Below are 24,504 nucleotides of genomic sequence, written 5' to 3'. Positions count from 1 at the left end.
AAATAGTTCTTTTGTCATTGCTAATGAGACTTCCACACCTATCTTAGGTTCTAGATGTGTTTCTCCCACACCTTCCCTTATACTAACATCAGTTTTGCATGTTACTCACTTTCCTTTCAATTTCTTATTTGTAAGCCAGTTGACTAAACCCTTGAATTGTTCTGTAATCTATACGCCTTATCTCTTATTTTTTGTTAAGATCTTTACACGAAGAAGACAATTGGTGGGACTTTACTATCTAGACTACGCTGCTCTAATTGTTGCTTTCTCTAATAATGGCATCTTTGTGTTTCAATGGCACCGTCGACTCGGACATCTTTCCTTAACTAGGTGCAACTTTTATTTTTGTCTTTCAAGTCCTTATCTAAATTAAATTGTGAGGCATGTCAGTTAAGGAAGCATCATCTTGCTAACTCTTGTCCTCACTCTATCCATCGCAATGGCCAATGAGTCCTTATTTTCCTTAGTTCATTCTAATATTTGGTGTCCTTGTAGAGCTAGTAAGAGGCATGGTTTTTGCTATCTTGAGACTTTTGTGGACAACTTTCTTGTCTCGCGTGGTTGTATCTTCTAGGGAATCACTCTTTTTTTTTTTTACCTATATTCAAAAGCTTTATAAATAAAATAAATACTCAATTTTTTTTACCTATTAAAGTGTTTCAATCTAATAATGCTTTAAAATTTGTGCAAAGTGGTATTTGGTTTTTGCAATTCTCTTAGCATGATTCATCAAACTAGTTGTTACTCATACTCCTCAACATAATGGAGTGGCTAAGTGCATGAATCGTCAACTCTTGTAGGTTGCATGAGCTCTCTTGCTTCATATGAATGTGCCCAAAGGTTACTGGTGTGAAAGGGTTTTGATTGCATGTTATTTGATCAACCAAATGCCCTCGACTTTACTTTCTGACAAGTCTTCCTCTTCAATTGATTTTCCTAATGGAGAACCCTTTTTTTGTGCCGCCTAAAGTGTTTGGTTGTGTCAGCTTTTTCATAATGCAAACCACATTATTGACAAGCTTTCTCCCTACTCTACTAAGTGCATCTTTTTGGGTACTCACACACTCAAAAAGGTTTTCGATGTTGTGATCCTATTCATCGTAAGCAGTTTCTGAGTGCTGGTGTGACCTTCTTTGAGGATTCCCCATACTATCGGGTCCATCTCATTCTTCCAACAATCTTGTCCTAGATGATGCTCCTCCCATTCCATCTTTAGTTCCGACAACAGATAATGCCCCTATACAAGTTTATCAGTGAAAACACAGCCCAAATCGTATTGTGGATGGTATAGTTCCTCATAGTGATACTGATATTTCTCCTCCAATGCATGACAATACCGGTCCCATTATAGTTTCACCTTCACCTCCCCACCAGCGGACTCCTCTAGTGGAGCCCCTCTTCTCACTTTGAATGACTTATCTATCACACTTTGAAAAGGTAAATGTACTTGTACACTACAATCAAATGTCATTTATCCTATTTCTAATTATGTATCTGTCTCTCATTTACCTCCTTTTTTCATCATCTTGTTGTTTCTCTTTTAGTCACTTATATTCCAAGCCATTACCTTAAGGCCCTTAAAATCCCTGGGTGGAAGGCTGCTATGGATGTGGAAATGGATGCTTTACAATCTCGTAATGCATGGTCTCTAGTAGATTTACACCCCAGGATGGATTTGAAACATTGTTGTTGGATGTACAATGTCAAGTATCACTTTGATGGTATGTCTGAAAGGCTCAAGGCTCACCTAGTAGCCAAAGGCTATACTCAAACTCATGGTGTTGACTATTTTGAAACTTTTTGTCCTATTTTTAGGCTCAACTATATTAGAGTTCTATTCTCTTCAGCTGTAAATCATGACTGGCCTCTTCTTCAGCTGGATATCAAAAATTCACTTTACATGGTGACCTCTATGAGAAGGTTTATATGGAGCAACCTCTTAAGTATGTTGCTCAAGGGAAGGATTGACCTTGTGTTTGCAAGTTACATAAAGCAATTTATGGTCTCAAACAGTCTCTGTGGGCTTGGTTTGAGAAATTCAGTAGTATTATGGATTCTTATGGATTTGATTAGTGTTAGTTTAACCATTCTATTTTGTTAAAACGAGGTTAAGGCCACAGTATAGTTATTATTGTTGTGTACATTGATGATATAATTCTTTTAGGGAATGATGTTGATGCATTAATGTAGTTAAAGCACAATTACAGAAATAGTTCCAAACTAAAGACTTAGGCAACCTTTATAATACTTTCTTGGAATTGAGGTAATCCACAACAAAAAGGGAATCAACCTATCACAGAGAAATTATGCTTTGGATTTTTTTACAGAGACTAGAATGCTTCAATTACAATTTGGACTAGATGATGGTGAAATGTTGGATGATGTCCATCCTTATAGAGGTCTTGTTGGAAAACTTACCTATGTCACAATTACACGGCCTGATCTCCCTTATTCTACAGGCATGCTGAGCCAATTTATACAGTCTCCCAAAAAAGCCCATTGGGAAGCAACAATGGCAGTGCTTCGATAACTCAAGAGTGCTCCTGGTATGGGACTTATTTATCGTTCTAATCAAAGTCTAGATTTGATTGCCTTCTTTAATGCAAATTGGGCAAGATCTACAGTTGACCATCGGTCTACTACAAGTTACTGTGCATTTCTTGGAGGGAACCTTGTGACTTAGAAAAGTAAAAAGCAATCTACTATTGCCCGTTCTAGCATTGAAGCAAAGTATAAAGCTATGGCTCACATGACTGCAGAGTTGATGTGGCTTCGTTCTTTACTGGAGGAGATGTGGTTTCCAATTTCCTCTCCCATGAAGATGTTTTGCGATAATAAAGTTACCACTTATATTGCCCGTGATCATGTTTTCCATGAAAGAACAAAACATATAAAGGTGAACTGCCATTTTGTCCGTAATGTTGTTAAGAAGAAAATTGTTGTGACACCCTTTGTATGTTCTGCTGATTAGTTTGCTGACATGTTCGCTAAGGCCTTGTTTGGTCCTAGTTTTCAGCAACGTACGAAAAATCGGCGATATATCGTCATGTTGATAAGTACCGACACAACACAAGCAATCGAAATTGGATTGCCAAATGTTGGCAATATTTAAGCGACTTTCAGCCGAATTTTTGGCCATTTTTCACTCGATTTTTGCCATTTTCTCTCTCTTCTCTAGAGCTTCTCTCACCTTTTTTTGCATTCTTACCCCCACTTTGCTCCACTCTTCGACCTCTACTAGTAAATTTTGCTTCGTTCTTGCCGGCTATCACGTTGTTTGCATCGATCAACTAGAACTTCACATAGATCTGTGAGTTTTTTCGTTTCACAGGTAACCATTGTTCTCCAACTAATTTTTGTAAAAATGCACGCCATAATGTTGTTGCATGGTTATAAAATTAAAATATGTTGAACACCGTGAGCCGATCTATGAACTCACAATTTCTGTTTTTCGCAAAGTAATTTATTTTTTTATTTTTTGGCGTAAAAATTTGTATTTTTCTACACTGAAAATGCTTACTTTTTATGTGATAAATCTATTGTATGGTGATGGAAAAAACAAATGTGGAATTTCATGGGCCGATCTACAGACTCACAGAGTCGAAATATTTTTCTACCCAATAATAGTTATTTTATTTTTTAAAAACTATTAAAATATTAATAAAAAATATAAATACAACAACAACAACAACAAAAACAATAAGCCTTATTCCAACTAAATGGGGTCGGCTACATGGATTCTTGCCCTCCAATCAGTTCTGTTCGAGGCCGTGCTAGATACAAGGCCTAAGCTATACATATCCTTTCTCACCACTTCTCCTAAGGTTATCTTAGGTCTACCCCTAGCTCTTCTAGTTCCTTCAATATGGATTATATCACTTCTCCGTACAGGAGCATTTATAGGTCTCCGTTGAACGTGGTTGTGCCACCTCAAACGACTTTCTCTAAGCTTATCACTTATGGGAGCAACTCCTAGACCAACTCTAATATGATCGTTTCTTATCTTATCCATCCTAGTTTTGCCACTCATCCATCTTAGCATCCTCATTTCTGCTACACTGAGTTTATCTATATGATTCTTTTTAACAGCCCAACACTCTGCACCGTACATCATAGCTGGTCGAACAACGGTCCTATAAAATTTTCCTTTAAGCTTTAATGGAATACGCCAATCACATAAGACCCCGGACGCACCTCTCCACTTCATCCACCCTATTTTAATCCTTTGGGAAACCTCATCTTCTAAATCACCTCTTTTACTTATGATTGAACCTAGGTACCTAAAGCAATCACTCTGAGGAATCTCTTTATCGTCAAGTATCACCACCTCATCATCTGCCCGATCATGACTAAAGTTACAAACTAAATATTATGTCTTCGATCTACTAAGTTTAAAGCCTTTTGATTCCAAAGCTAATCTCCATGATTTTAATTTGGTATTAATCCCCACTTGGGTCTCATCAATCAACACAATATCATCCGCAAAAAGCATACACCGGGGGACCTCATCTTGAATGTCTTTGGTTAATTCATCCATTACTAATGCAAATAGATATGGGCTTAAAGTTGACCCTTGATGTAGCCCAACTGTTATCGGGAATTCATTACTTTGTCCCCCCACTGTTCTAACACTAGTCACCAAACCATCATACATATCCTTAACTATATCTATATATTTACTTGCAACACTTCTTTTCTCTAGTACTTGCCAAATTAACGCTTTAGGGACTCTATCATAAGCTTTTTCTAGGTCAATAAATACCATATGAAGATTTTTCCTACATTCTCTATACCTTTCCATAAGTCTCCTAATTAAGTAAATAGCCTCCGTTGTAGATCTTCCCGGCATAAACCCAAATTGGTTCTCCGTAATTGTAGTTAAGTGTTTCAAGTATTCTCTCCCATAATTTCATTGTATGGCTCATCAATTTAATGCCCCTATAGTTATTACAACTTTGAATATCTCCTTTATTTTTGTAAATTGGAACCACAACACTTCTCCTCCAATCATCTGGCATTTTCCCTGTGCTCATAATCTTATTAAACAACTTAGTCAACCAAACTAGTCCATGGGTTCCTAAGCTCTTCCATACTTCAATTGGGATTTCATCAAGACCTTGTGTCTTGCCGAGTTTCATCCTCCTTAAAGCTTCTTTTACTTCGGACATCGAAATTCTACTTATATAAGTTCGGACATTGGTGCCTTGGTGAAAAGTGTAATCGTCCGAAACATAAGAGCTTGAAGAATGCTCATTTAGTAAACTAGAGAAATAGGTTTCCCATCTTTTCTTAATATCCTCCTCACAAACTAATACTTTACCATCTCCATTTTTAATACATCTAACATGGTCAAGATCTCTACTCTTCCTATCCCTCATCTTAGCTATCTTATAAATATATTTTTCCCCTTCCTTTGTGCCCAACTTATTGTATAACTCTTCATACTTCCTTTCCCTTGCTTTTCCCGCAATTTTCTTAGCTTCATTTCTATCCAACCTATACCTTTGAAGATCCTCAACATCCTTAGTTCTTTGCCATGTCTTAAAACTAGCTTTTTTATTCCTAATGGCAGCTTGAACCTCACTATCCCACCACCACGTCTCTCTATAAAAATGGATCTTTCCTTTTAATTCACCTAGAACATCTTTAGCCACCTTCTTAATACACATAGCCATCTCATTCCACATTGCATTGGTATCCCCTTTAAAATCCCCTTTTCCTTGTTTGACTACTTCATTAACGAAGGATTTAGAGTACTCACCTTTCAAATTCAACCATCTTATTCTAGGATAGTTTACCTTGGACCTTTTATGTGTTCTTGGGATTAAGCACATATCCAAGACCACAAGTTTATGTTGTGCAGTTAAGCTTTCCCCCGGTATCACCTTGCAATCCTTGCACAACAATCTATCAGTCCTTCTAGTTAGGAAGAAATCTATTTGGCTTCTATGCTGTCCACTTTTGAAAGTAATTAAATGTTCATCTCTCTTTTTGAAGTAAGTATTTATAATAGATAGATCAAAAGCAGTAGCAAAATCCAAAATTGAAATCCCCTCCTCATTCCTTTCTCCAAAACCAAATCCTCCACGAACATTCTCATATCCTCTTTGAGCTTTTCCAATATGTCCATTTAAATCACCTCCTATGATAATCTTTTCCCCTTGACGAATTCCTTGCATTAATCCATCCATATTTTCCCAAAATTCTAGCTTTAGACTTTCATCTAATCCTACTTGAGGTGCATATGCACAAATTATATTTATGAACTCTTTCTCCATTACAAGCTTGATAGCAATAATCCTATCACCCACTCTTTTAACATCCACCACATCATTTTTTAAATCTTTATCCACTATTATACCCACTCCATTTTTATTTGTTTTATCCCTAGTATACCAAAGTTTAAAGTCATCCAACTCTTTGGCTTTTTTACCCCTCCATCTAGTCTCTTGGATGCAAGCTACATTAATCCTTCTTGTCCTCATAACATCTATCAATTCTAAGCTCTTCCCAGTTAAAGATCCTATGTTCCAAAATGCCAATCTAATCCTACGCTTATGGACTAGCTTCTTTACCCGCACTCGTCCACGGCACGGGAACCCTTGCCTACTTATCACCGCATCCGGGCGCCAATGCGACGCGTCACTTAGAGGGGACGCCCTAGCTAACCCTTGCCCACTTATCACTACACCCGGGCCATAGTGTAGCGCGTCGCTTCTTTTGTCGGGGAACGCCCTAGCATAGCTTTTATCATATAAGGTCGAATCCATGAAAAAAAAGGTTTGGCTAGATTTTTTTTCCGGTGCCGGCTGCCAACCTAACGCACCAACCCTCCTCCTTTACCCGGGCTTGGAATAGCTATGTAAGTGTTTTTCAGGTGCTATGGGCAGCATATTTTCTACCAAAAATTTGTAAAAAATCATTTTATAATGAAAAAATAAAGGAAAAATTGCCAGTTAGGTACATAATTGTTTCTTTGTGTAGAGAAAATTATTTGTTGTTCAGTGACTTATGCAATCATTTTGAATGCAAGAATTATCATATCTGCTAGTGGGAGTCAAAGAGGAGCTAGTTCACAGGGTGGACAGGGACAACCATAGCATAGGGTAGGGAGAGCCTCAGAGACAGGCAATAAGAGTGAGAGTTTGAACTCAGGTGGCTATTGATGGAAATAAAAATAGAACACAATGTAATTTCTGTGGGAAGAGATTGAGCTCAGGTGGCATCAGCAAATTTAAGGGTCACATCATCGAGAGTTCGAAGGATGTGACCACAGGCACAAAGGCCCATCTAGATGTGGTGAAGACACTTAGGGATTTAAAGAAAGCGAAGGGGAAGAAGAAAGAGGATAAGAGGAGGGTGAACAAAGCACTAGATGATGCAGTCCAGGGACTATCGATATACAAAGATGATTCAGATTTTGATCAGGATGTTGATCTTGTTGATGTGAGCAGAGATTAGGATGAGAGAGACTTAAGGTGGGCCATAGCAGAGAATAGGCAAATGCACTATCAGGAGCAGGATGGGCCAAGCTAAGGCTTCAGGAGCTAATCCCTCTAGGCCTACAAGGGCTGGAGCATCTGGATCTAGGGGGAGGGTGGTATATTTGGCATGTTTAGTAGATCATAGACACCATTTGATTATCTACACAATGGGGACCCGATCCTAGAGTAAGATCTTAAAGTTTTTAGGAGGAAGGGGGTCAAGCAACCCAAAATAATTGGTGCATGGAAAGGTATAGCTAAGAAGGTTAAAAGGGCAATGTCAAAGTGGATGCTATAGAGTTCAATTCTAGCAAACACAGCACAGGGTCCATACTACAGGCACATAATTGATACTATTGCAATGCAGGTCCTGGATATAAGGGTCCCACCCCTAAAGAATTGATGACCACCTTCCTTCAGGAAGAGGAGGAGTTGTAGCAGTATATAGATAGTATATAGACAGTATAAGACCCTTATGGGATACATATGGATGCACCATCATGTTTGATGGATGGACCAGTCTGATAAGAAAGTCCATCAACTTTATGGTGTACTGTGATAGGAACTTTCTTGAGATCTGTAGATCCTATTAGTCAAATAAAAGACCATAGATATATACTTGGTCTCCTCCAAGATGTGATAGATGAGGTTTCGGAAGAAGTATGTGGTGCAAATTGTCACCAACAATGGCTCTAACTTTAAGAAGGCAGGTAAGGTGTTGATGAGTTCACCAGACTATCATCTTTTTTGGATATGTTGCACAGCTCATTCTATCGACCTCATGCCAAAGGACATTGGAAAAATCAACATTGTTCAGACTACAGTGGAAAGGGCTAAACAAGTAAACATAATAAGGAGATCATGTAGAGGTGAGTTGGTGTGACTTGATCCGACGAGATTCGCAACAAATTTCAGCACCTTGAGCAGTATGCAAGTGAAGAAGTTAGGCCTCAAATCCATGTTTACATCCAAAGAGTGGTTTGATTAAGTTGGATACAAGTAAGATAACTATCTACTGTTTCATTTTACAAATTATTATACTATGACTATCTTGTATATCTACTATCTACTGACTTAATGTGTTTGTGATAATTCAATACAAACAGTAGGCATAAGGCATAGAGCGCAATATCATCTAAAGAGTTTTGGAGAAATGTGATTGTGGTGTTGCACACCTTAGAGCCCATTATAAAGGTTTTGCATATGGTGGACTCCTTTAGGGGATCCAATATGCCCCACCTGTATGCAGCCCTTGAGTGTATGAAGGTTTCCATACAGAGAGCAAACCCAAAGGGCACCGGGCTTCCTTGAATATTGTGCATGAATGATGGACCGCTCATCTGATGCATCCACTGCATAAGGCCGATAAGTAAATATTGTGGGTTGTTGACTTATAAGTATTGGTAATTCATTCAATCCTAACTCTAAGCCTCTAACTTCTAACTTTAAGTTTTTTAATTGTGCAGTCTATTATCTCAACCCTAAATATTAGTATAGTGAACCTTTGGGGTTGGAAACCAAACCTGTTGGATGCCGTGTTGGGGTTGGAGCCGGACCTGATGGTCCAATCATTTTTCCACAACGAGGTGAGATATCAAGGATTTCAAATGGTTAGAACTTGTATTTTATTCCTTAAAGAATTTAGCTAACCATTAATACAAATGATTGTAAATCAAGTTGCTTAGGTACACATTTGGGTCCTTCAATTTAGATGCTATTATATAGGGTCGAGAAAACACTAATCCAAGTTAGATCTTAGATGCACGAATACATCCTTGATATATTAATAATAATTACTCCTCCTACTCCTACTGCTCCTGCTCCTACTACTGCCATTGCCCCGCCTACTATTCCTACTACTATTGGTCTTGCTACTGCTCTTGCTACTACTACTGCTACTCCTACTCCTACTACAACTCCTGCTCCTACTACAACTCCTGCTACTACTGATAAGTTGATTTTATGTTAAGTATTAAAATTCAAACTTAATATATTTGTGATAATGTTGTTAAATGGAGGTTTCTCTATGGGAATAGTGCACCCAACCTTCATAGACTGGCAATTAGGATCTCGTCTCAGACTTGCTCCGCCTCTGGGTCCAAGAGGAATTGGAGTACATTCAACATAATTCACTCAAAGAGGAGGAACCAGTTGGGAAGCTAATGCCTAAACGATCTAGTGTTTTGCCACTATAATGTGAGGTTGAAGATTTAACACGCCAAAGAATAGGCTGAGAGTAGTTGACAGGACATCGACCTCGATGATATATTCGAGGTTGGTGCAGAGAAGCAGGATCCCCTCACTCACTGGTTGATGGATAGGGGTGAACTAGCGTTGGATCAACCTAGAGGAAGGCCTAATGCAGAGTAAGCTCAAGCTGCAGGGCTTGATGTGGATGAGTTTGTGGCATCCCGAGATGAGCAGGCACATACACCGAAGGTGGCTGCTACTGTTGATGAGGATTGGATGGTAACACTTGCACGCAGCATGATGATCCAAATGGAACAGCTCCTAATCCGAGTCGGAGTGATTCAGATGATGGTGGTGGTGGTGGTGGTGGTGGACTTGAGGAGCATTTGTAGGTTTCAATATCAGAGCCATAATAGCCCCCAGTGAGATACACTAGGGAGACTCAGTTCACACATGCCACCCAGAATCAGGATTATGGTGGTGACCATCATCGTGGTCGTACTACGACCTACAACCAAAAGGGGAAGGGCCATGGGAAGTAACACCAGCACGGAGGTGGTTATAATGATGTCACATTTCTACACCAATCTTACGGATTTGTACAATGTTTACGTAAATCCTTCAACTCCAGATCTGGTGGACAGCTTAGCGGAAGCGATGAATCCATGAGCTTGGATGAGTCTGTAGGCTCCACATCTACTTTATAGGCTTATCGGTCTTTATGGAGTCCCACTTCCTTATGGACATTACGGTATGGGTATGGGTATCCCCTCCAATGGTTCGTATTATGGGCACGCACATGACGATGGTTATTATGAGCGAGGTCTCTCGGGGTCAGAGTCAGTTGCGGAGTCCATATTTGGGTCATGGCAGATAGGCCCACCATCTGCACTATCACTAGCACCAGTAGTATCACCACCCTCACTACAGCACCTTCCTTGGCCCTATTCCACTTCCCTAACATGGGAGTTCTCTTGGCCATGGAAGATGACCGTTATAGAACTGTAGTTCGAGACTATCTGGACAACTATCAGTATAAAATGAGATGGGATCAATATGTAGAATGGTTGGGCGAGAGGGTGTTTGCCACTGTGGGTATGACGTCGGAGACTCAAGAGGAGATGGATCCACCTAGGCACAGTTCTTAATAATAAGATTTGAGATGATTGACTTTATGTACTTGCCTACATAGTTGTACTTTTGTAGTTCCATTGTATCTTGTATATGTACCTAACTTCACCAATTGTATATTTGTATAAAGAATTGTAGACTTTAGTACTTCTCTTCACTAGAGTGTACTTGTGTTCTATTTGCATGTTTACATTGGTTTATATAAGTTTTCCACACTTCCAGTTTTGTCTGCATACAGCTGGGCATGTGCCGATCGGGAACATTAGTTTAGGTGATGTTTTAGGCCAAAATAATGCTCCCAGTATGTTTATTGGCCTCAAATTAGGCTAGGCAACAAAAATCAAGCCAAAATGACCCTAAATACCTCCCCCCCCCCCCCGGGAAACTAGGGGTCGATTTTTCACCGAAACCATTCCAAATGTCGGCCGACATTCAGGGTTTTGGCGGTTTTGACAGCCACTGACACCCCTTGTGTCAGTGACACTTCGTACCTTGGTTTTCAGTCCATCTATTGGAAGATGGGCATGAGTAATTGTATGCTCTAGCTTAAGAGGGAGTGTCAAGATCTGCATGAGATTTGGATACAGCTGCAGTTGGATTGGAGATCTTCCTGGAGTTTCCTTTTTCTTGCTTTCTATTTTTATATGAACAGCATATTGGACTGCATATTCTGCAACATTTGTTTCTATTTTGGATAGAATATTCTGTCATATTCTATAATATTTGTTTTCCTTTTTTAGTGGACAGATATCCTGTCCTAGTAGATTATAATTGCAGACTGCAGCCCATATATATAAAGAGCCCACGATTCCAAAAAATCAATCTACAATCGCAGGGAGCTGTGCTAATCCTGCTGGTTTTTCTTCTTCTCCTTCTTCTTCTTCTACCTCCTTGCTTCCATCTTCATTCTAGCATCTGGTTTGTCTTTGTCCTGATTCTGACGGTAGACTTGTCGCTGGGATATTTTGAAGATCTCTCCAATCTGGAAACTTTTCACCAACAAATAAACTGCTGAGGGAGAGAGCTGCATCTTGCACAATTCTCCATTCCCTCCTTCTCCACCACTTCTTCTCTCTTCCTTGAGCTCTCTGTTATTTCTAGTTACTTCAATTTTAATTTTGTTACACCCAGCATTGCACGACTCTTCTGAAAACCAACAGATTTGAAGAGGAAACAGAGTAAAAGTGGCAATCAAATTCCATGTTACTAAAATTCTAAGTGACATCAACTTCAATGTGTTTGAACCAGACATGCCAAGATGCTTGCAATATAGATACCAACTTGACTATCAAAGAACATCTCTGTAGGTTTAGTGACTGGGAGTTCCAACTCTTGAAGCTACAACTTCAACCTCATTAGGTCGGCAGCTGTATGAGCCATAACTCTAATCCCAGCCTCAGCACTGTTCCAAGCTTGACCAAGCCATAGTAGCCTGTTGCTTGCTTCTCTATGTGACAATATTGCCACCAATGAGCAAACAGTAACCTTTGGCAGACCTTCAATCACCATTGAAATCATTCCACTCTGCATCAAGTAGACAGAAACATAAATATGTTGATTAGATTAATCAATGAGCTTCCTTCTGGAAGAGTCCTCAAGATTTAATATTTGACTCGCCACCTCCAGAGGCTTTTCAGGTAATTTCATAAGCTGACTAATAACCCAACTGAAAATGATATGTCCAGTTCAGTAAGAGTAAGATAAATGAGTTCTCCAACTAATTTCCTTACCAGTGCTTATTATCAAATTCCTCGACAACATTTCTTTTAAACTTCCAGTGTGGCTACATAGGTGTATCGCTGGTTTGGAAGCAAGCATACTAGTTTCAGACAAAGGAACTAAAGCATAATTTCTGTACGAGGGACAGAACCCTTTTTACACTCCAAAGGAATTCAACACTGTTAACCAAAAAATATGTAAAGGTATATGGGTCTATGTTTACCATGGGGGCAAGGATCGGAATCTCGGTAAGGAAGAGTAATCAGATTCGACTTGATGGAGCTAAAAGAATTAGGGGTAGGCCTAAATCGATTGTTCAAGTAGAAGAAAGGATATGCATGTGCTAGGACTAGATGCCCATATGAGTGTTGATAGAGCTGTCTGGAAGACTAGGACCAGTGCGACTGATCCAATATAAAGAGATGTTCCTGGCATGCTACCTTGACTATGTTTCCTAACAATCTTCATACATGCATAAATTTATTAGTGTTACTTCTCTTGTCTCTTTTGCTTACCTTTAAGGTTCCATATAGCCAATCCCATTGAGTTGGGATAAAGCTATGGTTGTTGTTGTTAAGGTGAGTGTTGTAACCGCAAGCGCACGGTATCGTGTAGCTAACATGTCGATCTCAAGGAGATATGCCACTTTAGAATTAACTTCTTAATGATGCGAGAGTGCAATGATTCAAATTTGTTAATTACTTAATTAAACTAAACGAACGGTCCTAATCCATACATCTAATGCAATCGAATTGAGACAAAAAATAAAGCAAACATAACCAACGCATAATTAATAAAGGCAAAAAAAATGCGAATAATAAATAAATAAAAATAAAAGGGAAGTGATCCAAGTGTCAACTCTGGATCTAGGGAAGGAGAGTATAATTATAATGACTTTGACCGTGGACCCTTTGCCATAGCTTACAGTCCACCGATCGGGGGAATGAATATTAGAGAAAAAGAAATTGCAGAAAAGAAATAATCAAAACAATAAAAGGAAAGGGAAACCTTAACCAAAAAGAGGCACGACTGTAGGCATCTCTGATCAAGGACCCAGGGGAAGGGAGAACAATAAATAAATGCTAAAAGTAAATTGCAGAAAGTAAATAACAGAGTAATAAAAAGAAAGGGAAACCTTAACCAAAGAGAGACAAGGACCCAGGGGAAGGGAGAACAATAAATAAATGCTAAAAGTAAATTGCAGAAAGTAAATAACAAAGTAATAAAAAGAAAGGGAAACCTTAACCAAAGAGAGACACGACTGTAGGCATCTCTGATCAAGGACCCAGGGGAAGGGAGAACAATAAATAAATGCTGAAAGTAAATCCTAAATTAAGAATATCGAGAGGTAGATAGAAGCAAGAATGGAGGGAGGAGAGAAGATTATTGAAGAAGGTTACTTACTTGCAAATTGAACAAACGATTCGAATCTCAACCAACCCTAACAACCAGATCTAGATCTAGAATGATCTAGATCTACAATTGCTAGACCCAGAGAAAAACGAATCTTAAAACTTGAAACTTGAACTTGAATTGCATTACATAGAAAAATTAAACCTAAACATTCAATCTATAAATTTAAATCTCACAAATGCAAGCAAAGAAAACTAGAGAAAGCCTAAATAAACTAAAGAGAGAAGAAATAGTGCTTCTACTAAGCTCTAAAACACATTCTCCTTTTATAGAGTTTACATGGGATAAGAATCTTGACAGAATTTGAATCAAACTCAGGGTTTCTATCTGACTCAACCAATTAGGGTTTTGACGTACTAATCGGACTAACTTAGAGAGATCAAACGCACAATTCCACCGTTGGATTTGAGGATCAAGAAGTCGTGAAGCTCTCCTCCAAAAATCAGCTCGATCACACACCGGATGACCGTTCGATGAAGGGCTTTGATCGAAATTGAACAGAGACATTCAAAAACGGGATTTTTCCTTCTTCCTTATCTGAATATAATTCTTTTTTCCTCTTTTTCTTTCTTTAATCAAATCACAAATAGGAAATAAGATATTGAGGTATGCAAGGACTCTTTTCTCCATTTGGACTCTCTCAATAATATCTCTGTAGATTTGATTGATAATTTATAATCTCAGCCGTAGATCAAATTTGGCTTCTTTATCTCTTAAATATTTCAGAGTTGGCCCATAATCACATCTCTAGCCCATCATGCTCCAGATCAGGCCCATTTTCGCATTTGAGAATTTGAATGGACCTCTTGACGTGTAAAATTGCATGATTCATACCCAAAACTCCAAATATTTGCTTAAATATTGAAAAGTCCTAAAATCTGCAAAAACAACATAAAACTCAAGGTAGCTCCACTCTAAGTGTGTAAAATGCATGCTTTATGCCCTAATATTTCACACATAAATGTGCTCATCATGCTGCATCTTGCGCAACTTTCCCTTCTCCTATATCTCTTCTTCCTCTTCTCTGGATTCTAGTTTCACAGTAATGTTCTAAGTGACATGGCATCGGAGCTATGAACTCACATTCAAACCTTCAAAACTAAGAACTTATTAGTTTTGAGAATCTCCTTTGATTCTCTCTCAACTCCTACCTTTCACATCTGATTGCTGCTTAATATTTTACTGGTATTCTTGGATCAGACTATCAACAGGATAATGAATTAAGATCTTCCATGTCAGACATAACTACCTAGTATGCCTGCAATGGTATTTCTGGGTTATTCCTCTCAGAATTTTGTAGAAGCTGTACCTGCTGCTGCTGCCATCTAATAATACTTATACTTTGACAGCTAATTAGTCTCAACAAAAGGAGGACTCCATCCAATTTTCAGGTCTTCTCAAAGGCCTGATTTTATTTCCTGATTCTTCTTCTCAGAGCTTGTGGAACCCCTGTTTTTTTATAGTTTTTCCACTCAAGCAACTTTACCTCCAGGTTCTTAGCCTATCTCCTCTTATTCTAATTATTCAGGAATCACTTTCCATCTGTAGTTCAAGGTAATTCAACTACAAATAACTTTCAGAAGTTTCCTTTATCTAAGATCTGTTTCGGCTCTATTTTTTGGCCTGGATGCGTGAGAACTTTATTGCTAAATCTCACTGCGGAATAGTGGTGAACCAAATATTGCTGCCAATGTAATGTTCCATGTATTGGCTAAGGGAGTCTGGGATGACCTTGCTGAGAGCTACTCCAAACTGCCTCCCAAGTCAAATATTTCATGTACCTATGAACTGTATGAGAAACTTTCTCAATTTTCCCATGGAGATAAATCTCTTAATGATAACTTTCATACTTACAACAGGTGACTTGAGGAGTTACAAAGATATCAGCCCCTTACTACTGATCTTGATCAATTAAAGCAACAACAGGCTGAGTTCCCTGTGGCCAAGTTTTTAGCTGGCCTTCACCCTCATTATGAGGTTGTTAAAAGTCAATTGCTCACTCGTGAGACCGTGCCTTCTCTCAATAGAGTTTTCTCTCATCTAAATCAACTAGCTAATGGCTCTTCAAGCCCTCTAATGCTACCCCTACCAAAGAACACTGATTTTGTTGTTGATCGTGGTAAAACAAACAGTAGAGGTCATGGACAACTTTGTGGCTGTGATCATGGCTCAACCAATTGTGTCACTGGCTGACAATAGACCCTTAGATCTTCTTGCAAGTATACAATCTGTGGGAAGCTTATTGGGCTCTTGACTTGGCCAACACAGTTTTACTGATACTTCTACTGATCACACATCCACTACTACTACTACTATGCCATCTGTGCCAAAGGGGCCTGCTACTGTGTCCAATGTTTCTTGCTATGCTATGCTTGTCCAGCATGTACGACAGCTTGAAGCCATTAGTGCCTCCAGTTCCAGTTCTAGCTTAGCATATACAAGTAATATGCCTCTTCTTGCTCTCACTTTTAGTAGATGGAAATTGACTCTGTGGCTTCGTGCTACATGACTGGTATCTCCACTTTATTTTCCTCCTTATCTAATCGTATTAGTTCTTCACCAGCTATTCCTGCTGATTTCCCCTACTAAGCTCACAGGTCATGGCGTTATGTCTCTCACAAACTCCATGAATTTGCATTCTATCACTTTTGTGCCTAAACTCCCCTTGGCTTGTTATATGTTATTAAACTCATAAAGAATCTTAATTGTTCAATTACTTTTTACCTTCTTGTAGTGTCTTATAGGATCTGCAGACCAGGAGGATGGATGCTGGAGGGCTTGACCAATCAAGTTTGTACTACTTAGAAGGTACTGGACCTTCTGATGTAAACCCTAACAGTGGCGATTTCCCTAAAACTAAGGGCTGCCTAGGATTTTCCAGCAAAAAGAATGGTTATTCTAGAATGTGTAGGGTGTTTTAAAGCACAGAAAATCCTGCTGTAATGTCCAATTCGGATCTGAAAATTTACAATCTGAAAAACTATGGTTTGGGGTGTTTCAGGCTTTCAGCTAGGGTGGGAGGAGGGGCTGTAGTTGCTGCCTTGTTTTAATGATTTTTGAATGTAGAGGATGGTCTGAAGTGGGTTTAGGTTTCAGAAGGTTGAAGATAAGTTGCAGAAAATTTAGAGGAAGAAGATGATGTGTAGGAAAATTTCAGACCTAGGGAAAATAGGATTTATTTGGCAAAATAACAGTAGGACTGAGATCTAGGGGTTGGTGTGATCCTAGTGAGAGAAAAAGAGAGGTTAAGGGGCTGGGGAATGGGAGCTGCAGGGGGTGAGGTTTTGGTGCTGCCGTAGGGAAGAAAAAGGGGTGAATAAGTAACAGGGCCAGAGGAGAGATGGAGGAGGGGTTGGGGGCTGTCGCAAGGAGTAGGGAAGGGGAATTAGGTTGCGGTTGGGAGTGCAGAAGTAGCAGGGAGGGGCTGCAATGGGGAGAGAGGGGTCTATTAGGGTTGCACAAGGAAGGGAAGGGGTAGGGAAGGGTGTGATGGCCCAAGGGTGTTGGGGCGGGGGCTGGGACTTGAGTATACTTGATTGAGGCTTCCTGTGGTGATTAATGGATGCTGTTGAAGAAGATTAGTTGCTGATTGTAGAAGAATACTTCAAAAACTGCTGCGGCACTCCCAAAAAAACCACGATCCTATGTCTCAAATACTTTTAATTTTATTCAATCACACTTAAGCAATTACAAAGAACAATAGGCTTATTTATAGCCTACTAAAAAACTCTAACACTAAGTGGGATTCCTTAACAAACTAGGATCCCACCACATAATCTGGACTCTTGAAATGAAATCTAAAAAAGACACGCTGAAAATAAAACTTTAAGTTATCTCAAACTCTCATAAGCACATGCTTGAATTCTATTTCAATTAAAAGTCTAATGGCACACATGCTAGAGTTTAAAATTACCAACGACTCAACAACTAACTCATAACAAACACTAATCAAAATTCAAAAGAAAACTCCTAAAAGATAAGAACCTTTCTTATCCACAGCTTAACCAATTCAAACACAACTCGAATTAAGAAGTAAAACCCAAATTAAACTCTAGGAATAAATCTGGAAATAATTCCAACAATAAAAGAGGCTTGAAAATGCCATAAACAATCCTACTAGGGGGCTCGGCCAGCTCATGGGGGCTTCTTGGAGCCATCTAGGGGGCCTAGGGTGATGATGATGGGGGGGGGTGATGGATCTGGGGATGATGATGATGTAATAGTGATGGTCGAGCACCAACTGACCCTACTATAGAGGGAGTTCCTACCATAAGGAGGTACTGCCAATGAAGTTCACAGGGGAATCTCAATTCACGCGTGCAACACAGGATTCACACCATGGAGCATGTATACACAATTGTCACAGACAGAACCATGGAATCAAGATGACAGTTCTCAAATGGATATGGCCAGCTTAGCAACTTTAATGGGATCTATAAGCTTGGATGAGTCTGAAGGTAGAGGATCTCGATACTGGAGACCATCATCATTCATGGATTCCCAATCCCAAGACAGTGGCATGGAGAGTGTAGGATCTGCACCATACGGGGGTTATAGATATGGATATGAATATGAATATGAATATGATGGAGCATATGGTGGAGTTAGGGGCTCATAAGCCAATAGTATGTTTGCATATGGGTATAGGGATGGATCAAGTGCGTCATTCGTGGACTCCATCTCTGGATATCCATCAAGACCATCAAAGCTAATTATGCTAGTTCAACCGTCGTTATCGGGTTGTAGTCCATGGCCTGACAACACATTCCCTAGGCTTGGAATTCTAGCTTATGTCAACAAGGCCACCTATAGAAGGCCAATGACGGACTACATGGACAAGTTTATGTGTACCATGCCATGGCTTGCTTTTGTACAGTATTTAGAGTACTATATGACTCAAGGGATGGATCCACCTAGGCACTCAACTTGGAACTGAAACGTAAGAGCTTCTCCCTGGATTGTATATTTTTGTATTTATAATTTTCTATCAAACGTTTGTATTTCTCGAAACATCTCATGTGTATTAACACTTAAAGATGACTTTTCATTCAATTTTTAGCAAAATACCTATGCCGCCATGTTCTTTATGCTTTAAATACATAGTACGCCAGAAACCAAACCAAAAAACCTTATAAAAGCCCTAAAACTTGGTGTCGAAACAACTATGGATATTTCCAGGTTTTGACCGACATTTCAGAAATTTCGGTCGCATCTCAATTTCGAGGCTAGTCAAAACTGAGATTTTGAACCTTGCTATCAACATTGCAAGCAATTCTGTCTTCCACAAGCACATAAAGCACATTGAGGTTGACCATCTTTTTGCCTGGGATGGCTCCCTAAAGAAAAATTTGCTATTCCCTTTGTTCCTTCAGCAAAGCAACTTAGTAACATCTTTATAGAGCCCTTGTTTGGTCCTACTTCTAGAGATGGGTGTTTCAACTTCAAATTGGGCATAGGTAATTTATTTGCACCAGCTTGAGGGGGAGTCTAAACAATAGCTAGTTGTGTGTACATTACCCATATGTACCACAAGGATACACATGGATAATGTAAGTTTACTTTTATGTCCCTGAAAGTTATTTTTTAAGATATCTATTGTGGGCTTAGTTGCTCAAGTTGAAACATTATGCAGGGATGCATGGCCCTGTATCCCTGGGGTACACTTGGTCATGTACATTTTAGTTGAAGGGTTCCCCCCTTATACTTTTTACTTTTTACCCTTACATGGAGTCCAAGTAACCTGTCGTAAGCTCTACAGTTTCTAATATTCTATTTTGATTTATTTTCTTATTTTTGTAACATCCAAGGTGGGGAAACTTCTCCTAATCCCAGCTCTTGCAAATAAAGATATTGTGGGGGAGAGTTGCTGCATCTTGCACAACTCTCCCTGCACCTCTTTCTCCTTTTCCTTTCCATCTCTTCTCCGCTCTTTATTCCTCTTCTCAGGTCCTGGTTTCACAATTGTTCTCCTTGTGAGGAGGAGAGTTTGCTAAGCATTCTGAGCAACTCTCTCACCTCCTTTCTTCATCATCTCTAGTTTAGTACTTCCCACAATCTCAAAATCCTCAACCTAGATAAAAAGTAAAATGAATAACCTTCGAAATCTGTTAGCATAGCATGTAGTTCAACAATAACTGTCAAACAAGAAGATTATCATCAAAATAATCATGAAGGAAAACAAGAAGTTAGCCAGAAAAGAAGAAAAAAATGCAAATCATGGGTGTGTATCTTACGTTTACTCTTTCTACCCTTCGCATTTCATCTTCAAGTAGAGATAGCTGTGCAGCAGAAGTCCAATGAATACAATCAACTGGGCTGAGAGAGAACAGAAAAATAAGTTATGAAACTACCTACAAGCTCTTACTGTCCAGTTCATAATTTTGACTAATTAGTACACATAAATAATTGGAGATACTCCAATGAGTGCTCTCAAGAGTGCAAGACATATGAGATATCTAACAAAGTTAACTACAACAGTGTTACAGCACAGATGTTCTTATAGAAAGATTCAACAATATACACACAATGACTTCGTGTTACAATCAATAGAAGCTGCATATCTGGGATATGTACAAGGACTTCAGCATGGCATCTCATGACCAGACTTATCTCTCAGTTACTTCAATTCTAAGTTCCCAAAATTCATGGCCTGAAACTAGAAATACTCTAAACAGCCTAACAAAAAAATGTCTAGAATATGAGGATTTCAATTTTAAGCTTCTTTGGTACTGCTTTTATTCTTATTGTATTCTCATGAGTTTTCCGCCTGTCTTTGAATTGCATATAATAATACAGAGGAAGAGCATTAAAAGGTACCCAAGGACTAGAAAAACACCATCACTGACACTTTTCAACTTAAAAATGACTCACAATTTTCAAATCAGGTGCCAAAAAGTTACTGCTGGATACCTGTATCTGTGTTAGAACACTACATATATTTACACCCCCATCACCAAACCTAGAGAACGATTTCCACTAATTAGAAAGACCTGGAGTGCATCTTCAGTGACCACTCTATCAAAATAAAATGCCAGAATGCAAACCAACTAATAAACTAATATGTAAACTAATTTTCAAAATAGATATGTTGCTGAAGCTTTTTGAAATGTTTAAACATTTTGTTGAAGGAGAACTTCTGTCAAGTGTCAACAGCCATGTCCATAAAGCAGGCGCTTACCAACTGTCAATAGCCTGTTGAACTAAATCAGGATTTCCAAATTGGTTGTAGACTCTAGCTCTTCCAAAGTCTTCCTCAATTTGGAAGACATCAGGAGCCACGTTAGCACAATTTTTACAACCTGTGATTGCAAAAAAACCATGTAATAACCATTTGGTGAAGTTAAGATGCTCATGGTTGGACTTAATTACAACTGTTCTTCAACATTACAAATGCTATTTCCAGCTGCATTTAGCTTCCATGGAATGTAATGCAGCATAACAAGGAACAATAAGCCTCAGAAAAGAATGAGAGACAATGAGGGCCCATGAAAATTTTCCATCTCCCATGAAAATGACATGCAGTAATTCAGGTGTGAAAACAGATCGTACCTATACAACTAAACTCATCAACAAATGCATGGTCTTTTGGAGCTTCATCATCCAAGAAAGGGTTGATTGCAGTCAATGCATAACCATGAATTTCATCATACACCCTACGCTGCACTGGGTCACTGAGTACCTGTTCATGAAATTCATTAACTAGAAAAAGTTCAAACACCAAAAGTGAAGGATACCATTAAACATTTTTCAGAGTCAAACCCCACCGTATAAACCTCATTGACAAACATGCAAAAGTTTGTTGTCTCAGGATCATTGCCACTCAAGTCAGGATGGCAAGCTTTCATGCAATTATAATATGACTTCTTAATCTGCTCTGTTGTTGCATCAGGCAGCTGGTAAAATAGGCCATGCAGTAATTAGAAATGAAATTATCCCCAACAGAATGAGAAAATTCAAAATGAGATCTGGAAAGAGGACAAACAGTCAATCAGGACCAGCAATCATAAAATTAATTACTTAGGCCATCTAGATACTACTTAAGACATGACAATCTACCCATATATGATGTTAGTATAAAACATTCAACGAAGCATCCCGACGATCATGTCTTTCAAAGAATCTTGTACATAGAGAAGGAAATAACAGGGTAACCAAGGGAATGAGATTCCGTCAGTGTCAACCTCTTAGAGAACTCCCCCGACCCCTTGCCCCCAAACAAAAAATAAAAATGTTACATCCACTGAACCCAAAAGTCCAACCTTCTGATTATCATCAACTCTCGTGACTGAATAAGTTGAAGTGGTCAAAATATTTGGACCTGTTGGGAGTAAGGAAATATATTTGTCAATCTTTTCAAAAGTAAAAACATTGTGATTGAGAAAATGAGATCCATCACAGCATAATTTCAGTAGGAGTAAGACCCTCTGTATGTGGCTTATTTGGTTCACCTCACCTCAATGTCTTGTGACTCAATAGGCTGCGGATATAACAGAAGCATTGCTTTGTCATAGGCATATCATATCCAAGAGTTACTGAAATCAAGAACAACCTCAGCAATATTCGAAATAAGTCCAAATCCACAGGGACAACATAATATATCCGACATGCTAGGGGCCGTTCCCTACCAAGTATTACTTAACACTAAGCTTAAGTTCAGCCTTGATCTCTAGCCCTACAAAGCACTCATGTCCTGTGCAGAATTAAGCACCGAAACCAACCCAGAAAATATTTCCTCCTTAACGACATACATCGAATTCGACTAATGAAATAGAGAATAAGGTACTAAAGTAATTCCTAGCTTCGTCAATGCTTATCATACTGAATCTTCCGGCTAATTTAATACCCTTAACCAGTAGAAACATAAGATCATTTATTCTAGATCGACATAAAGCCTCAAAGTAAGATGCAGAATCTGAAATGTTCATGAATAACATAAATTTTATGAATTAATATCAGGGGGGAAAACTTAGCTATGATATACTCAGAAAACAAATAAGAGAAGGAAATTAATACCAGGGAAGCTCGTATCACACGAACTCTTACCAGACCCAAAACGGAATAATAATCATCCGCAATGTCATCCTGAGAACTGGATTCTTTGGTAGCAGCTTTTAGTCTAGAGCATCTTCTCCGGCCAACACCTATCGTCGCCGACCACTGAGCGTTGGTCTGCGACGAAAAACAACGCCATCGGTAATCCGAGGAAGAGAATTGTGATGGGTTCTGAAATTTGATTGAATCCGTGCAGACGGGGGACATTAACTGAGCCATTGACGCGAAAATGTTTTGCTCTGTTCTTTGCCGTGAGAAACGGAAAATAGCGGGAGAAGTGAGTGAGATTCATTTTTGTTCTTTTCCTTTTCTTCAACTTAAACAAGAAAATTATAATTCAGGACGAAACTGATTCGAGATTCTTCCAATGCTGATGTGGCATTCTCTCATCCATGTTTCTTGGATTTTTATTTTATAATATTATTTTCCTCTATTAATTGGGACCGAACGTATCTTCCTCATGCTCGATCAAGCTCTCGACCAAGTAATTTTGCCCAAGAAAATGTATCTTCCTTTAACATAAGCCACCACGTGTCAGTCCTGTATCGATGCGTGCTATTAAGTGTCCACAGTGCTCTAACACATGCGAACGCGCTAAGTTATCCGCTTTGGGATTTTTATGGTAGCAAATCGTTACTCTCACGTCACGTGTACAAAAAAAATTAATAATTATGGAAGATAAAGTAGAGACTTAAGTATAAATACTAGTTTTTCATTTTTCCAAACTCCACCCACATTTTTCAAATTAAAAAAAAAATCCCTAGATTCATTCAATTTAGCTGAACTCGATTTAAGGTTTTTCCATGTCAAATCCCCCATTCCCCTTTCTTCTTCTTCTCTTTCTTTCCATTCTAATTCCTGCACCCATCCCTTCGTAGCTCTCTATCTCAAAGTAAATGTATCGTCATCACCGTTACATGAGATGAGATGCAATCAAAATGAAACAACAATAAAAGGAAAAGATTGAAAGAATGGCATGCACCCATCATCCATGTCGCATAATCTTGAACCGAAGACCCATGATTCCTGCTAATAAATTACAGCACCTATAACCCATTTTCCGCATGGATGATTTGTGCAGTGTCTTAGTGTTAACAAAATTCTTGATTCTTAGCAGCTTGTTTTAGTTTTAGATGTGAAAGAAATGGATGCCCATTTCGCAGATATAATTAATTATAATAAAAGGAAAAGCCAAAACCCCAACTATGCACTAAAGCCAATGATGATACCAAATGAGCGACATGGACAAGAAAGAGAAAAGAGACAATCCTATGAAAAATAGGAAGAAAGCTTGAGGCATTCGCTCTAGCATTTGCGAAGGCAAATGTCATTCCAATTGGGGACATGGTGTTGATTGACACAAACGGTGCGAGCACAGGCATCAATGGGAGCATTGATTTGTGACACGCCTCCAATGTAACGCTAGTATCAGGACTTGTGTCCTTAGAGAATCCCGTCATTCTCTTCAAGGCACCTCACTCTTTCGATCAATGATATCCCATTTTTTTTTTCTTTT

At 38.9% G+C, this 24,504-nt stretch overlaps 1 protein-coding gene across 1 annotated transcript in view; it reads right to left on the bottom strand.

The window, feature by feature from the left end:
• LOC149005082 (DNAJ heat shock N-terminal domain-containing protein) overlaps window positions 1-23,279 on the bottom strand; it is a 41,814-nt gene extending 18,535 nt beyond the window's left edge. The window contains exons 1-5 of the mRNA XM_089168131.1: window positions 22,980-23,279; window positions 21,701-21,829; window positions 21,486-21,615; window positions 21,115-21,235; window positions 20,171-20,252 (exon numbers count right to left, since the gene is read on the bottom strand). Coding sequence (XP_089024257.1) covers window positions 20,171-20,252; window positions 21,115-21,235; window positions 21,486-21,615; window positions 21,701-21,829; window positions 22,980-23,207 — 690 coding nt within the window. The 5' untranslated portion in view covers window positions 23,208-23,279. The remainder of the gene's footprint in view (window positions 1-20,170; window positions 20,253-21,114; window positions 21,236-21,485; window positions 21,616-21,700; window positions 21,830-22,979) is intronic.
• Window positions 23,280-24,504: the final 1,225 nt, after the last annotated feature.

The sequence above is a fragment of the Hakea prostrata genome, chromosome 9 (genome assembly GCF_041222555.1).
Source record: "Hakea prostrata isolate BN-2017 chromosome 9, UWA_Hpros_2, whole genome shotgun sequence".
Lineage (NCBI taxonomy): Eukaryota > Viridiplantae > Streptophyta > Magnoliopsida > Proteales > Proteaceae > Hakea > Hakea prostrata.
The sequence above is the reverse complement of the archived record's forward strand: the minus strand, read 5'-3'. Positions and strand labels throughout refer to the sequence as shown.